The 16,760-nt window shown below is 16.0% G+C and overlaps 3 protein-coding genes across 3 annotated transcripts, besides 25 other annotated features; 2 read left to right on the top strand and 1 right to left on the bottom strand. All coding sequences in view use genetic code 6, as the record gives it.

Annotated features, from left to right (window-relative positions):
* The first annotated feature begins 1,545 nt into the window (after positions 1 to 1,545).
* Positions 1,546 to 1,578: a microsatellite.
* Positions 1,568 to 1,627: a microsatellite.
* Positions 1,569 to 1,600: a microsatellite.
* Positions 1,628 to 2,160: 533 nt separating the features above from the next.
* IMG5_201580 (kinesin motor domain protein) lies at positions 2,161 to 4,100 on the top strand (the record flags this gene model as incomplete). Its single annotated transcript, XM_004023968.1, has 3 exons — positions 2,161 to 3,025; positions 3,090 to 3,604; positions 3,657 to 4,100. 3 exons carry the CDS (start codon positions 2,161 to 2,163, stop codon positions 4,098 to 4,100), a joined length of 1,824 nt encoding a protein of 607 aa, XP_004024017.1.
* A 206-nt stretch (positions 4,101 to 4,306) lies between these two features.
* On the top strand, positions 4,307 to 5,628 carry IMG5_201590 (kinesin motor domain protein; the record flags this gene model as incomplete). Its single annotated transcript, XM_004023969.1, has 4 exons — positions 4,307 to 4,778; positions 4,819 to 5,213; positions 5,254 to 5,304; positions 5,569 to 5,628. The coding sequence occupies 4 exons, from the start codon at positions 4,307 to 4,309 to the stop codon at positions 5,626 to 5,628; spliced, it is 978 nt and encodes a 325-aa protein (XP_004024018.1).
* Positions 5,325 to 5,537: a microsatellite.
* A 484-nt stretch (positions 5,629 to 6,112) lies between the features above and the next one.
* Positions 6,113 to 6,174: a microsatellite.
* A 948-nt stretch (positions 6,175 to 7,122) lies between these two features.
* Positions 7,123 to 7,172: a microsatellite.
* A 3,903-nt stretch (positions 7,173 to 11,075) lies between these two features.
* Positions 11,076 to 11,146: a microsatellite.
* Positions 11,080 to 11,125: a microsatellite.
* Positions 11,082 to 11,118: a microsatellite.
* Positions 11,111 to 11,154: a microsatellite.
* Positions 11,111 to 11,156: a microsatellite.
* Positions 11,157 to 11,166: 10 nt separating this feature from the next.
* Positions 11,167 to 11,193: a microsatellite.
* Positions 11,176 to 11,236: a microsatellite.
* Positions 11,237 to 11,255: 19 nt separating this feature from the next.
* IMG5_201600 (hypothetical protein) lies at positions 11,256 to 12,156 on the bottom strand. The gene is made up of 3 exons (XM_004023970.1): positions 11,918 to 12,156; positions 11,700 to 11,838; positions 11,256 to 11,653 (listed from the first exon to the last, which is right to left on the bottom strand). Exons 1-3 carry the CDS (start codon positions 12,132 to 12,134, stop codon positions 11,452 to 11,454), a joined length of 558 nt encoding a protein of 185 aa, XP_004024019.1. The 5' UTR covers positions 12,135 to 12,156; the 3' UTR covers positions 11,256 to 11,451.
* Positions 12,134 to 12,273: a microsatellite.
* Positions 12,134 to 12,276: a microsatellite.
* Positions 12,147 to 12,264: a microsatellite.
* Positions 12,150 to 12,247: a microsatellite.
* Positions 12,156 to 12,247: a microsatellite.
* Positions 12,162 to 12,277: a microsatellite.
* Positions 12,163 to 12,279: a microsatellite.
* Positions 12,206 to 12,253: a microsatellite.
* Positions 12,233 to 12,306: a microsatellite.
* Positions 12,307 to 14,896: 2,590 nt separating this feature from the next.
* Positions 14,897 to 14,942: a microsatellite.
* A 1,016-nt stretch (positions 14,943 to 15,958) lies between these two features.
* Positions 15,959 to 15,992: a microsatellite.
* Positions 15,993 to 16,514: 522 nt separating this feature from the next.
* Positions 16,515 to 16,556: a microsatellite.
* Positions 16,557 to 16,760: the final 204 nt, after the last annotated feature.

A 16,760-nucleotide genomic window follows, 5' to 3' on the forward strand; every position in this document is an offset into this window, starting at 1 on the left:
GAATAAATATTAATTTTCTCCAACTTATCTTTAATATATATATTTTATTTTATTTATTTATTCATACAATATATATAAATATTATTACTTATTAATTGTCTTTTGCATATATTTCATTTTCTGCGATTTTTATTTATTTTACTAATCTTACTTCTCTTTTTTTATATATTAAAAAAAAAATATATATAATTTAAGAAATAAAAAAAATATACTTCTAAAACTTTTTTTTTATTTTTCTTGTAATTAAAGGCTTATATCTAAAAGTTAATTTTATCTTTATTAATTTTTTATTTAACATTCTAAGTTATTTATATATATTTTTATTTTTTATTAAAAAAAAAGGTTTATTATATTTCAAATAAAAAATACTATAATTATTTTTTCTCTAATATTTTATGCTTTTTCACTAAAAGAAGATGTTTATATTTAATTCAATTCTGCGCTATTAAGTTATGTTATTAATTATTAAATTTAAAGCTTATATTGATTTATTTTATTTTAATAAAAAATTAAATCATTATTATATCTATTTTTTTGATATATATATCCTTTTTTTTATTAAATATATGTTTCCGTAATTAGTTTTTAATTTTCTCTTTCTTCAATCATTAACTTTTCTTCCTATAAAAGTATAATATATATATATCATATTATGAATCTACTTCCTTAATATTATTTGCTAATTATTTATATTTTTCTTCCTCTTCCTTTAATTTAAAATTTTCTTCTTAAGCGCGTTTTAATTCTATTTCCTTTCTATAGGCATTAATTTTAATTTAATCAAATTATTTTCGTAATTATTTTAAATTATTATGTGTTTCTGAATAGAAATTCTTTTTTATAATAAACAATATAATTTGATTGATTTTTTTTAAATATATATATTTGAAACATCTTCTCTCTTTTTATTTAAAGAAGGTAAAAATACTAATTCAGATTATTTTCCAAGAATTTAATTCACATCATTGTTTCTGATTATTTTTAAAAATATTAATAAAACGATATAATGATTTCTACTTTATTCCTTTTTATATTAAAGATAAAATTTGCTATTTATTAGAATGATAAGATTCAATTTCGTAAAATTTTGAACCAGTTTATTATTATTAAAATGAGTTTTTTTCAAAAAGAGAATTATTTAATTTTATAAAGTTCTTAATAAATTTATATATTTTTTAAAAAAGTTAAAATTTATTATTCTTTTTATACGTCTTTCATATTATTTTATTAATAAATGCAAATTTTAATAATTTTTAAATTTAGTTAATATTATTATTATTATTATTTACAATTCAAAAAAAATAAAAGTAATTTTTTTAAAAAAATGATTTATTTGTTTACTTTTTTAATTAACTTTTTAAAATTAATTATATATTATTAATAATAAATCTAAGTATATTGACATTAGCTAATACAATAAATATTTATTTTAAAACTAAATAAGAACAGCTAAAACATAGAAATTTCAATCTTATATTTAAAAATTTAATTCGAATATTTTTTTAATGTATATTGAATCAAATATAATATAAATTAAATAATTAAGTTTATATATTTTAATTGTTTTATATTTATAATAATATTATTTATAAAAATATTAATAATAAATATTTTAGAAAATATTAATGTATATAGAATTAAATAATTCTTTTTATATTTTAAAATTAAATCTTTAAAAATAAATAAAAAAATATATAATTAATATTTTAAAACCTACATGTATCCATTAAATGGCTAAATATATTCTTAAAATACAAAATAATATTATTTATTAGAATATATACTTTTAACTATATATTTAACAATATAAAATTAAATAAAAAGCTTTATTAATTTAAAAATATATATTTTCAATAGAAGAAAAAAATAAGTAAATTTTATATTAATATTATAATAATTTATTTTTTATAATTAATTAATTGAATAAAACTGATTATAATATTTTAATTATATAAAATTTTTTATTTATTTTTTATATTTTATACTTTCTATTTTATTTAAATTCAAACAAAGAAAAAAAATTTCCTTTAATTATCTTAAATAATAAAACAAATATATTTATTAATATATATATAAATTAATATGTTTTGTTTAAAAAATAATATAATAATACTAGGTATATACGAAAAAAAAAAAAAAAAAAACTAATAAAAAAAAAAAATGAGTGTAATAGTTGCTGTTCGTGTTCGTCCATTTAATTAAAGAGAATTAGATTTGAATTCAAAATTGTGTATAGAAATGGATGGTCCAAAAACAACATTATAATGTTTAGAAGACCATAAAAAAAATAAAGATTTTTCATTTGACTATTCATTTTGGAGTCATGATGGTTTCATATTAAATGATGATGGTTTAGTAAAATTAAACAAAAAATCCATAAAAAAAAATAATAATAATAATTAGGCAATAGCAGAAAACTAAAAATACGCCGATTAACGTCATGTATATAATACTGTAGGAAAATAAATATTAGACAATGCATGGTAAGGATATCATTGCTGTTTATTTGCATATGGCCAAACAGGAGCAGGTAAGAGTTATTCTATGGTAGGATATGGAGCCAATAGAGGAATAGTACCAATCGCATGTGAAGAAATATTTAACCGAATAGCAGATAATAACAACCCGCATTTAGAATTCGAAGTAAACTGTTCTATGTTAGAAATATACAACGAGAATGTCTAAGATTTACTTATTTAAGTGACAAAAAGACCCCATGGTGGTTTAAAAATAAGACAAAATCAATCAGTAGGTTTTTACGTAGATGGATTAACTAAACATCCAGTTGAAAGTTACAAAAGTATAGAAAAAATAATGGAAGTTGGTACATAAAATAGGACTGTAGCTTCCACTTAAATGAACGCATGCTCATCAAGGGCACATACAATTATTATTATTTAATTTAAATAAATTGAAATCAGAGATACTAGAAAATTCGAAAAATTATCAGTTATTAATTTAGTGGATTTAGCTGGATCAGAAAAAGTGGGAAAAACAGGAGCTGAAGGTGCGCGTTTAAAAGAAGGTATTTTTTTTAATAAAAAATTATATCTGTTTATATATATATATATATTTTTATTATTATTTAGCATCTAATATTAATTAGTCATTAACTACTTTAGGAAAAGTTATTTAAACTTTAGCTGAAAAAGAAATGGGAAAAGCAAAAGGCGCAGTTGTACCTTATAGAGAAAGTAGTCTTACGAAAATATTATGCAATGCTTTGGGTGGAAATTCTAAAACTTTGATGATTTGTGCGGTTTCACCTTCCAATGATAATTATGATGAAACTTTATCAACTTTAAGATATGCAGATTAGGCTAAAAAAATAAAAAATAGAGCTACTGTAAATGAAAGTGCAACTGATAAATTAATAAGAGAATTAACTCAAGAAAATGAAAAGTTGAAAATTTTCATGTAGAAATTTTAAGAATAATTTGGTTTTGATTTAGGTAATATGGATATTAAAAATATAGAAAAATTAGATCCTAAGAAATATAATATAGAAGAATTTAAAGAAAAAAAAGAAGAAATTGAAGCCAATGAGCATTTATTAGAAGACACAACAAAAACAAAAGAATAACGTATAATAGAAAATAAATAAGTAAAAACAAAAAAAATAGACAATATATATATTAAATAAATAAAAATATAAGTAAAATGAGGAAGTACATAAATTAGATAAATCAAAGCCTTATTTAGCAAATATACATGAAGATCCATAATTACATAACAAAGTATAAATAACACTAGCAAGGGAAGTTACTATAGTCGGAAGTAAATACGCTGAACCCAAAGCTGATATAATAGTCGGACTTACAAAATAAAATATAGCTAACATATATTACATAGAAAATGAAGATGAAGAAACCGGCGAATATATAGATAAATAAATTTTCATAGAACCCTATAATATGGATGGATAAGAACACGAAAGTTATATTTTATTAAATGGATATCCAGTAAAAGAAAGAATTGAATTATTTAATTTAGATCGAGTAATTTTTAGTACAATATCAATGTTTATATGCGTATTTGAAGGCAAAAAAAGCCGAGACGAAAACTTAAAAATTGAATAAATAGATTACGAGTTTGTCTGAGAGGAGATTTAAAGTTATATGGAAATGTAGAATAAATTACGTTTGCAAGAAATAGAGGAGAAAATGCACAATTGGAGTTAATTAATATTTAAAAAAGAGCAGAATAATAGAAAATTTGGGAAGAGTAAAAATAATAATTAGAAGATAAAATTAAGCTTTTATAATAAAATAACTTTAATTCGAATTCTTTAAATAATAATTCGCCTATGAAGGTTAGTACTTCTACCCAATAATAAAATGCCGTTGTTAAAAATAAATTCAAAGATAAAAATTATCTAGAACATAAATTATAGAAATTTCTTCCAAAAGTACTAGAAATTAATCTTATTGCAAAAGAACTTAAACGAAATATTTCCTTATAAGCTAAAATTGCATCAGATATTGATAATCAAACAAGCTCTTTAGAATCTTAAACTTCTAAAATATAAATTTAAGTTGATAATAGAGAATTAGGTTAAGTCTATATTTGGGATTAACCCAAGTTTAATGAAAGATATTACTTAATTAAAGATTTGCTAGAAAAATATTTCGAAACAAACGAGCTTCCAGCCTTAAATTCATAAAACGACCCCTTTTATGATCCTCCAGAAGCACATATTATTGGAAGTGGTTATTTCAAGCTTTTATATTTAGCTTATTTTATGGATTCTTAAATTGATTTATCTTTAGTCGGGGAAAGTAATTATATATAGAAATTAAAAATATAAATAAAAAAAAGATGGATAATGTGGTACTTTAAGTGTAAGTTTAATTCCTTGTAATGAAACAGGAGATAAGAATTTAGCTGAAGAAATGGAAAATGAGAATTCAGAAAATATAATAGAAGAACCAGGATAATTATTAGGAAAATAATTATATTTTAAAATAGTTATCTCTAAGGCTTAATTACCAGAACTTTTTTGTAGGGATACATATGTAGAATATACACTTATGAATTAATAGGGAAAAATGGAAACTTATTAAACTCAAAAAATAATAGGAAAAAATTCTAAACCAAATTATAATTATTCAAAAATACATTCATATAGTTATGTAACAGAAGAACATTTATATTATTTATAAGAAAGGAATCTAGTTTTTAAAGTTCTAGGATTAGAAGAAATAAAAGGAGAAGTAATTTATTTTATTTATAAAAAATATATATATAAAAAAGAAATTAATATAAACTTAAATTCCTGTTGAGGAGGAAATAGAATTCGCTAATGTAAAAAATTATCATAAAATATAATAATAATAACAATAACAATATTAACAATAATAAATATAATAATAACAATAATAGCAATAAAAACAATAATAATTACAATAACAATAACAATAACAATAACAATAACAATATCAATAATAATAAAATTAATAATAAAATTAATAACAAATGTAATAATAATAATAATAATAATAATAATAATAATAATAATAATAATAATAATAATAATATCTTAATTAAGAATTAAATAATTAAAAAAAGAATGCTTTATTATAATAAACTCAAAAACCATAAAATAAAGAAGATTGTAACATTTTTTGAATATAATATCTTTTTGCTTAAGTGAAAATATTTTATTTTGTTTTAAACTTTTAAAATATTATAAAACCTAGATATAAATGCAAATTATATATTATAAAAAGCATATATAAAATATTTAATATTTATTCAATTCATAAACTTTTTTTTTTAATATTATACAAAAAAAAATTACATATAAAAATTCAAAAACAATTTTTTTTTTAATCGAAAATATATTTTTATATATTTAATATAGTATAAATTTATATATTAATTTATTATTTATATATTTAGAATTTGTACATTACAATGAATCATATTTATGCTGCAAAATAATAATTCTCGTTAAAACTTTCTACTTAATAATGATTTTTAAAAATAACAATATTTAACTTTTTATAAATTTAAATATTTTTATCATCTAAAAAATTTATTTTTTAATATCCTTTTTAAATTTTTTGAAAAATATCAATTATCTATTTAATTAAATAATAATAAATTTAAAATATATATATATATATATATATATATAAATATATATATATATATATATAAATATATATATATTTTAAAAAATACAGGTTTCATTTTTTGACCTTTTATTTATAAAAATTATTTAGACTTTTCTTTTTTTTAATCTTCGACTATATTCTAAGCAGTTTTATATAAAATAGGTAAATTAAACATATTAATATTGAGATATTTATTCAATATATTTTTAAAAAATTCATATTCTCTTTGTCCTTTCATATTTTATTTCAAATTTTCTCTTTTTACGCATTTTTTCTTTTCATTTTAAAGATATTTTTAGAGTATTTTTTCCCTTCCGATTTCCCATAAATTAACCGCACATTCTTTAATTTCTACCCCTTCTTACATTTAATAACTTTTCCTTCTATTCTATTCTATTTATGCGAAAGAATCTTTAATTTTGCTATTAAAAAAATTTATAAAAAAAACAAACTCTTTATTATGGCTATATAAATTAAGCATAAAATCTCTCCCTTTATCTAAAATTTCATACAACAAACTGTAACATCTTAATTCAGGATCTATATCTTCATAAAACTTCCCATTTATTTATAATTAGAATTTCGGTATATCAGGCTCTATTTTTAATGTTTCATTATTTATTTTGTAATTATATATATCCTAAGGGTTTAAGTTTTATTAAGGATTCATTATTTTTTTTGCTAATTCTAGTGATTTTCTTGTATTATACTGATTATGTGTCTGTTTTCGGCTAAAAAATTGACGCAAATCTTCATTTTCTTATAGCTATTGTTCGTTTTGGACAATTTATAATTCTGAAATTCGCTTCGCTATAACGTCCTTGGTTCTTCTTCGCTTTTTTATTTCAAATTTTTCACTTTCTTCATTTATTTATATTGATTAATGGTTATTATTGAGAAGTTCTTATATATTTGTTTTCTATTCTTGTGGTTCTTCTTTTTATACTTATTTAATTATACTTAAATTTTATTTTGTATTATTTATTTCTTATATTTTTATGCTTTATTGTTGTTTTTGTTATTATTATTGTGTTTCTGGCTAATATTATTGTTTTATATTTTATTCTTGAATTTGATTTTTTTCAATACATTTTAATTTATTTTCGATTTAAATATTATTGTTTTAACTTTCTTCTTCATTCAAAAAATTTTCTTAATCTTGCTTTTTATGTTTACGTTATTTTTTTTTTATTATGAATAAAATATTTTGTTGCTAATCTTAATTAAAAAACATTTTATTAATTTTTTTTTTTATATTATTATATTTAATGCAAAATTATATAAATATATATATATATATATATTTTACTGAAAATTATATTTTTTATGAATATTTTATAAATTTGTTATATATACAATACTATATTTTATTTAAATTTTTTTTTTTTATTTTAAAGAATATAAAGCAAAAAATTGAATTTAAATTTAATTTATTTTTTTAAATAAATATTAGTCTTTATTTTTATTTAAAAAAAGACATAATTAATTTTAAATTTAGTGAATAAATCATAATATTATATTAAACTTTAAGCTCAAAATTAATAAATATTAAAATATGCAAGTTTTAAAAAAAATTAAAAAAATAATAATGATATTTTACTTTTTAAATTAATTTTTTTTTTTCTGTAATTTTTTTAAAAAACATATTTTGCATAAAAAAAGGTAAGAAAAAAATGGATTATGGTTTATTCTTTTATTAATTAAGTTTTTTAAAATAAATTACAGAAACATTAAAAAAAACTTTGCTAACACACAATATATAATATTACTTATTTTTTTTTTAAAAAAAAAAGCCAAAATCCATTTTTTTAGACTTTTATTTTTGCATATTACGTTTTTTAAAAAAATTATAGAAAAAAAAATATAAAAAGTTATATATTTAATGAAAATATATAATTGAGTTACAAATTATCAAAAAAAATAAAAAATAATATATATTAATAAAAAAGATAAAATCAAATATAGTTTTTAAATTAAATTTTAATATTTTTTATATTATTTGTATATTCACTAATTGTTTTAGGACTATTCATTGTATTTGTCGAAGTTTAATTAATATTACCAGAACTACTAACAGTAATATTTTTACATTATATACTTAATGAGTCTCTTTTATCAATACCTAATTTTTAGACTGAATAATTATAAACGACAGGAGTATTATAAGTATTATTTCTACTTCTTGTTGTTTCTGATTTAGGGTTCAATTCTTTCACTGAATCAATATTTTTATACTGTTTAGGAGTATATGAAGTACTTTTTTATCTTGTAGAAGTGTCTTTATGAATTAAATTTTATTATTATTAAAAGTTGTTTCTATTTGTTTTTTTTATAGATTAATTTTATTTTTCCTATTCTTCTCCTTAATATTATTCTGTTAAAAGTAAATTTAATTCATTATTCTATTAATAGTTTGCTTAAATCAATTTATTTTTTAATTCTTTTTTTTTATTAATATGTTAATTTAATTTTTTTTATAACAATTGTTTTTGATTATAAATAGAATAAGTAAATAAAAAAATAATAAACCTTGTATTTTTTTATATAACAAAAGTTCTTTTTATTGGTATTATTAACAATTAAAACAAAAATTATCATTAAAAGATTTAATTTTATAACTTTCTTTAATTTCATAAAAAAATTAATTTAATTTTTAATTATTGTTTTATTTGTTTCCTTGTTATTATTCTAATTATCTTATTAAATTTAATTAGAAAATTAGTTATGATGATAATTTTTAAAGCATTAAAAAATAACTTTTTAGCATATTTTATATATCTTCTAGTCTGATTTAATTTAGGTTTGGCATTTATGCATTTTAAATAGAATACAATTAATCTAAATATTATTAACTTATTTCCATTAATGATGAAGAAATTTTATTTTTATTAATTTTTTTTTTTTTTCTTTTTTTAATAAAAAATAAATAAATTCATTAATTTTATAAACAATAAAAAAAAGTAATTATATAAATTAAAATTCTTAAAAAATTAAAAATAATTATATATATAACTCTTTTTTTATATAATATATAAATTAACTTAAAATTTGATTTTATATTTTTATTACTTTAGAAGTCATTGCAATATGCAATTTTTAAATGCATTTTTTTTTAAAGTTAGCTATATATAATTAAATATATATAAATAATTATGAAACATAAAATATAAATTTAATTAAATGGTATTAATACAAATAATTTTAAAAATCCATCACGATTATTATAATTCCAATCATTTAGAAATAATTTATTATCCATTTTAACGCACTTTTTTAATATTTAATAAAATAATCCAATGGATTTACATGTACTATTAATAGCATATTAAAGAATTTTTATGTAAAAAATTTTAATTGTAAAAATATAAATTATATATATAAGAATGATTGTTAATCCTTTTTAACTTATAATTTAATATTTCAACATCATAAAATAATTTAGTTAAAAATAAGTCTTATAATGTTGTTAATAGTTATTGTTATTTTTTATTTTTTTAATTACATTAAATATATTAAATATTTTTTAAAAATATACCAAACATAATAAAATTTAAATAATATAAAAAAAAATATTTATAAAAAAAAATTAAATAATTAGAGACTTATAAATGTATTTATTTTATTAAAAATATATAAACTAAATTAGATAAAATTATTTTTTTAAATTAAAAAAATATATAATTATTTACATGAAACATATAAAAACTAATATCTATATCATATAAAAAATAAAATATTTTTTTTAAAAACATAATAGTACAAATTAATTGCAATAAAAAAATATATATAATTATAATTTAAAAATAAAAAAGTGATTTAAAATATATTTAGATGATTTGATAAAAAAATATTAATTTATTAAATATTTCATTATAAATTAAATAATTATTAATTTATATATTTATTTATAGTAAACAAATTAAATATTTTTTTTAATATTTCATAATAATATATTAGTTTTATTATTATTTTCGAAATTATTTATATTAATCAATTTAAATAAAAAACAATTATAAAATATATTTTTAAAATATTTATTTTTATTCGGATTGTGTTATAATAAAATTATCTTTTAATTTAATCATATAAGTATTTAAGATATTTTATATATTATATATAATATAATTAACATTATTAAATATTTAATTATATAAAAATAACTAAAATTAATATATTGAAAAAAATAATAATATATTATTTTATTTTTTACAAAATATATTTTAATATGTTATTATTTTCATTAATTTGATTTTTAAAATTTTATAAACATTAATAGTTATAATTACATTCTAATCATAATTTATAATTTAATTAATTTAAAATAAGATGTATTTTGATTTAAACAAAAAAATTGATAAAGTTTATTATAATAATTTTTTTTATTTTTAAATTATTTTAAATATATAATAAAATATCATTTTTTATATTAAAAATAATTTTAATTCTAAATATATTCAAATTCATATCTAATATTATATTATGAATTTTTTTTTTATAATTAGAAGATTTTTCATGTTTGAAATTAAAAAATATAAGAGTAGTATTAAAATTAAATTTAAAATTTATCATAATTTCTAATTATAAAATAAAAAAATAAATGTATATTTGTAAATAATTATTTCAAAACATTAAGGTTAGAATTAATAATATAATTATTTAAACAAAATAAAATATTAATTTTTTTATTATTATAAATATGAAAAGTAATTAAATTATTATTTCAATATTTATATAATTATTATTAATTAATAATATATATATGTAAATTTAAGGGATAAAATATAAATAATTTTTTTTTTAAAATATAATAATTTTAAAAAAACATTAAAATAATTATTTATTATTAATATAAAAATATATAAATTATATAATGATATTAAATCAATTTCATTTTACTTATATATTTTAAAATAATATTAAAACAATTAAAATTATATTTATTAGTCCTTATTAAAAATATTTATATATATAAAAAAATTATATATATAAAAATATATATTTATATATATATTTATATATATATATATTTTTATATTTTTTATTATAATTTTTTTTTTTTTTTTTTTTTTTTTTTAAAATTTATTAAAATTTTTTTTTTTTTTTTATAATATTTATTATTTGATTGCAATTTTTATCAAAAATATTTATTTATGTATTATTGAATTTAAATAAATTTATTTTAAAAAAAGGAAAACAGACAAACATACATTAATAAATTAAAACTATTCTATATTCACTTTAACTATTTTCAAATTTTTTATTATAATTATATTTAAATAAAATCTATTTTTTTAAAGAAAAAAGAAATTAATTTTATATTAATATTTTTCCTTCAAACATCAAGTTTAGGTACAATTTATGCCTTTTAGTTTCTTTTAGCTCTAGTAGCAGCGTTTTTGGTTCTTCTTGCTTCTTATTAAGCGTTTAATTTATCAGATTTAATCTTGTTAGCTTTAGAAACGTGAATGGCTTCAATCAAGACAGTTTTGTTTTTGTATAAATTACCTTTAGATCCTAAATAGAATTAATGATATCTTTTAAAAATAAATATTAAAAATTATATAATAACAAAAAAATAACTATTATTTATCAATTTTTTTAGCTGCTCTATATTTTCTTAAAAGTCTTCTTAAAACTCTTTATCTTCTTATCCAAAGTACTTTAGTGGGCATTCTCGCATTTCTAGAACCTTTTCTCTTACCATGTCCAGTATGTCTTCCTATATTATTTTATTTAATTTAATTATATTTATTATTAATTGTAATTATTTTATTTTTATTTATTTATAAATAAGGAACCTTTTCTTTTGGCTTCTAAGTGTCTTCTAGCTCTTGATCTGGAATGAATTACTGTTGATCTTTTCATTACTAAACCATCTTTAATAAGCTTTCTGATACTTGCTCTTGAATTTGCCATTGAAATTTCGGAAGATTCATTTGGATCTAACCAAAGTCTTTTTTAACCGCATTTCAATACGGCTGCTGATAATCTTTTTTAAAGTTTTAAAGATACCATTTTTTTTCTATCTTTTTTTAATTTTAATTTTTTTTTTTCTTTTTTTTTTCTCTTTACTTTTATTTTTTTATTATTTTTTTTTTATTTTTTTCTTAATATTTTTTTTTTATTTTAATCTTTGTTTTTTTATCTTTTTTTTTTTTATATTAAAATATGTTTTATTTTATATTTTGTAAAAATATAATACACAATATTATTAAATTTGCTAGTAATAATAAAAATAAGAAAAATTAAATAAATTATTAAATATTTATTAAAATTATAATTAAAATGAATAAATATTAGCCAATCATTTCTGATTTCGAGCAAAATCCAAACACAGTAATAATTGGAGGAGGACCTTCAGTGCTTTGCTTTTTGATTCATATGGTAAGAACTGGAAAGTATTTTAAAATAAATTTTTATTTAAAAGAGTTCATAAAATTAATCAATTTAAAAAAAGAATAAGCGACTTAATAAAAAATGAAAGCTTTATTATTTTAGAACAAAATACACAATTCGGTTGTGGAAAATATTTAAATAAAGGTAAATTTATTAATATTTGATTTACTTTTTAAAATAAGTGACAAATTGTAATGTTACTGGGCTTGATATTACAAGATTAATATTGAGGACTCCATTCTATTGTTAAAATGTGTTTTTATTTTATTTAAAAGAAATATAAAACATATATTAATAGGATTTATTTGATAAAGTTTTAGAATATTCAGATCATAATTATAAAGATACATAAAGAATATCTGATAGTTTTAAAAATTCATTACCAAAAATAAATAAAGAGAAAATATTTGCACTTTATGATAAATGTGTAATGGGAATTTTCAAAGAAATTTAAGTTACTATTACTTTTTAAGAGCTTATTAAATACGGGTTGAGTTATCCTCCTTATTCTTTGCTTGCATTTTTTTAAAAATTATCGGAAATATACTTTTGAGACATATATATATTTTAAAATAAAAAATTGTATTTAGGCAACTGCAATAAGTATTTTTTTTTTTATTGTAATTTATTTTTTAATAAATAAAAAAAGGTTTAATAAATTTAACTATAAAATGATGGAAAATTTAATATAAATGTATATTTAAAACAAAAATCAGATGCTTTGTTAGAATATAGTTAATTATAATCAAAAAATTAATTTCAATCAATTTAATGTAAAACTATAGTAATATCAAATGGGACAAAGTAAAATAAATAATATTTATTATATTTATTAAACAAAAATATTATTTTTGTAAAAAAATAGATAAAGAGCTTTAAATTATGAATTGATTTAAAATGAATTTTCATAAAAATAAATATTTGAAAGTGATTCTATTTTAACGGATACAGGTTGTATTAATTTTTTTAAAGCAATAAATAATTATAAAAATAAAAAAATTGTTATAATTGGAGATTACTAAGTAGCATTTTAATGCGCTTTACTATTATTATAAGGACCTAAAATATGCTAAATAAATGAATTAGATAGAGTCAGTACATTTTCTAATAAAATAAAAAATCAAAAATGTTTAGAATGCAATAAATATTTTTATTTAAGTAAAAATGTTTAAATTAACTAATAAATTTAAAAAGTATTAAAAACAAAAATTATTAAATATTTTAATCTTACAAATATATAAATAGCTTGATAAAACATTCTAACTTGCTAATTTTGCTTACAAAAATCAAGTAGCTTAGCATAATAATTAATGTACTTGCTTTGGCGATATTAGTCCCCATGTTTTTTAATGGAAGAAATCAAATGTAAATTTACCTGAATTTAATGAATAGGAAATAATTATAGCACATACAAATGAAATTAAAATTTATTTTAGATCAGAATAAGAAGCTCTAAGTTATAATTATAAAAGATTTAATAAAAATTCAAACTAAAATAAATATTTCTAAGTTAATTAATATTCTGGTTTAAAAGGATAAGAAAGAGAATTATTTTATGATGTATTTTTTAAATTCTGTTTTTTTTTTATTTATTATCTATTAGATTATTTAAGGATATGAGAAAAGAATTATTCTTAAAAACTTTTAAAATAATGAATAATTAAAGAATATTTTATAGAATTGCAATTTTATAGTTAATGCTTAAGGATAAGAAAGCTAAGATATTATAATTAAAGATTTAAGAGGATAATAACTAAATTTAATAAAGGAAACTGATAATATATTCGAAGTTGATGAATATTGTAGATTAATTTCATAATAAGGAAATTTAAAAAGCATTTTTGGTATCGGAAGTAATTTTGGATTATAATCAGACGAAAGTCAAAAAAACAAAATTATTAGGTTTTTTTTATACAATATAATAATAATTATTTTTAAACTTATTTTTTTAAAAACAAAAAATAAGAATAAGTAATGTAAATACGTATAATTAAATTTTGCCTAATATAATAATTAATAAATTACTTAAATCTATTATAGAATATAAATAAATATAAAATTTTATATATAAGAAATATAATTAATAAGATATATTTACTGAGGATATTAATTTAAATTCTACAAATGCTTATATTTCTATTTTTGAGTTTAAATACATAATTTTTTTTTGATTTAATTTTTTTTTTAAATAAAAGTAAAACATAAATTGAATGTAATACAAATTATATTGAAAATGATAATTATGATACAAATAAAAGGTAATATCAATAAAAAATAAATATAATAAGTATTTTTTCTATTTTAATTATAAAAAATAAAAAAGTAATTAAAAATAAGAAATTAATAATATAAATTATTAGAATTTAAAAATTATTAAATGATAAAATATAAATTATAATTTTTTAAAATATTTATTATATATTTTTTTTTACATTATTTAGTATTAGTTTTATGTAAAAGAAATTGTGAAATTTATTAATTTCGTTTTCAATTTTTTTTTTTTTTTTTTCCTTTTTTATTTCCAAATTAATTATCTTTTTTGTTATGTGAATGTATGATTTACATTTAATATAATTTTATTTTGCATACTTAATACATCTAAAATAATTTAGGGCAATTTCTTTTTTAGAAAATATAATTTATCACCAACTCGAGGTGAAGATTTTATATAAAGCAATTCTTTTATAAGTTATATATTTTAGCTTCGTAAATAATAATATAAAGGCGTGTTGAGTTTTATTCATATTATCTTTAGAATTCAAATTAAGATTTAATAATTAGATTTTAGTTTCCTTTTTTTACTGATCCTATAAAAAAGTAAGAACGACTAATAAATGTATTTTTATATTTCAATTTGTTTGATTGTAACTTTGCAAATTTTTTTATATTATATTATTTTAAATATTATGTTTTGAAATAATAATAGTATTAATATTGTATAAATTTTTAATTATTTTAATATTTCCATATTTATCTTTTACATTTGAAAGATAATTATAAATTATAAGTTGTTTAGTTCGAATTAATTGGCATCATTTTAATTAAAATTATATTATGGTGTAAGCTTTTTATGGTCTAAAAATTCCTTTGTATCATATGTAAATCTACTATTGAATTTATTTATCTAATTATTTAAAAAAACACTTTGTTAATTTTAAATTCAACTTTTGCAATGTTTTTAATGTTTTAAATTTTAGTATTAACTATATTTTTATTTAATACTAGTTGTATATTTAATATATCTTTATTATTAACAACTAAGTTTAAATTATTTTCTAAGTTTTTAATATTTGCCTTATGTTCTATTTTAGTATATAGAACAGATTTTCCAAAAACTCTATCTTTAGAGTGTAAAATATTTCTATTTTGTTTAATTTAATTACATTTGTGTTTATTTATATTGATTTAAGAAAGTTTTTTTTGCCTTTCATCCAATGTATATTTTTATTTATTTAATAAATTTATTAATTTATTAAAAATTGATAAAAATTCGCAAAAGAATTAGTTTAATTTGCTTTCTTTTATTATCGGATTGTTAATATGTGTTACATATTTTTTTTCTTTCTATAAGTTGCTTCATTAATTTATTTTTTAAAGTTAATATACTCATTTTTGTATTAAAATTGTTTGGTTATCTAGATAATTAGACTCTTGATTAGTTTTAGTCAAAATTTACTTATTTTTAACATTTTATTATCTCATTTAAAGTATATATGAAATTTATTAGTTTATAAATGATAAATTTAAATAAACACTTTAATTTCTATTATCTTTAAGAGTTAATTTGAGTGTATTATTGCTTTATTTTTTAATAACAATAGTTTAAAGTTTAATTATATTATTATTTATTTTTGTTAAATAAATGCTCTTTTTTTATCTTTTTAAATAAATATTAAATGAAGAAGAAAGTAAAATTAATAATAATATTTTAATTTTATTTGGATGTTAATTATTTTTTTAAAATAATAAGTATTTTTTTTATTAAATAAAACATTATTAAAAGTTTTTTTTTTTAATTCGAAAGTTTATTTTATATTAATTTATAGAAATTTAGCTATAATTCAAAATAATTTTCAAAAATATTATTATATCATAGTTTAATTTAATTAATTTTCTATTTATTATTTAGACTTTATTCATTTTTATAACAAATATTAATCTTTTGTTTGACTTTATAAGATTTTTTTTTTTAAATATATTATTGCTTAAATTATATATGTGAATCTTTAAAACAATATTCGTCAA

Source organism: Ichthyophthirius multifiliis, assembly GCF_000220395.1.
Source record: "Ichthyophthirius multifiliis unplaced genomic scaffold scaff_1120509251426, whole genome shotgun sequence".
In the NCBI taxonomy this organism is placed as follows: Eukaryota; Ciliophora; class Oligohymenophorea; order Hymenostomatida; genus Ichthyophthirius; species Ichthyophthirius multifiliis.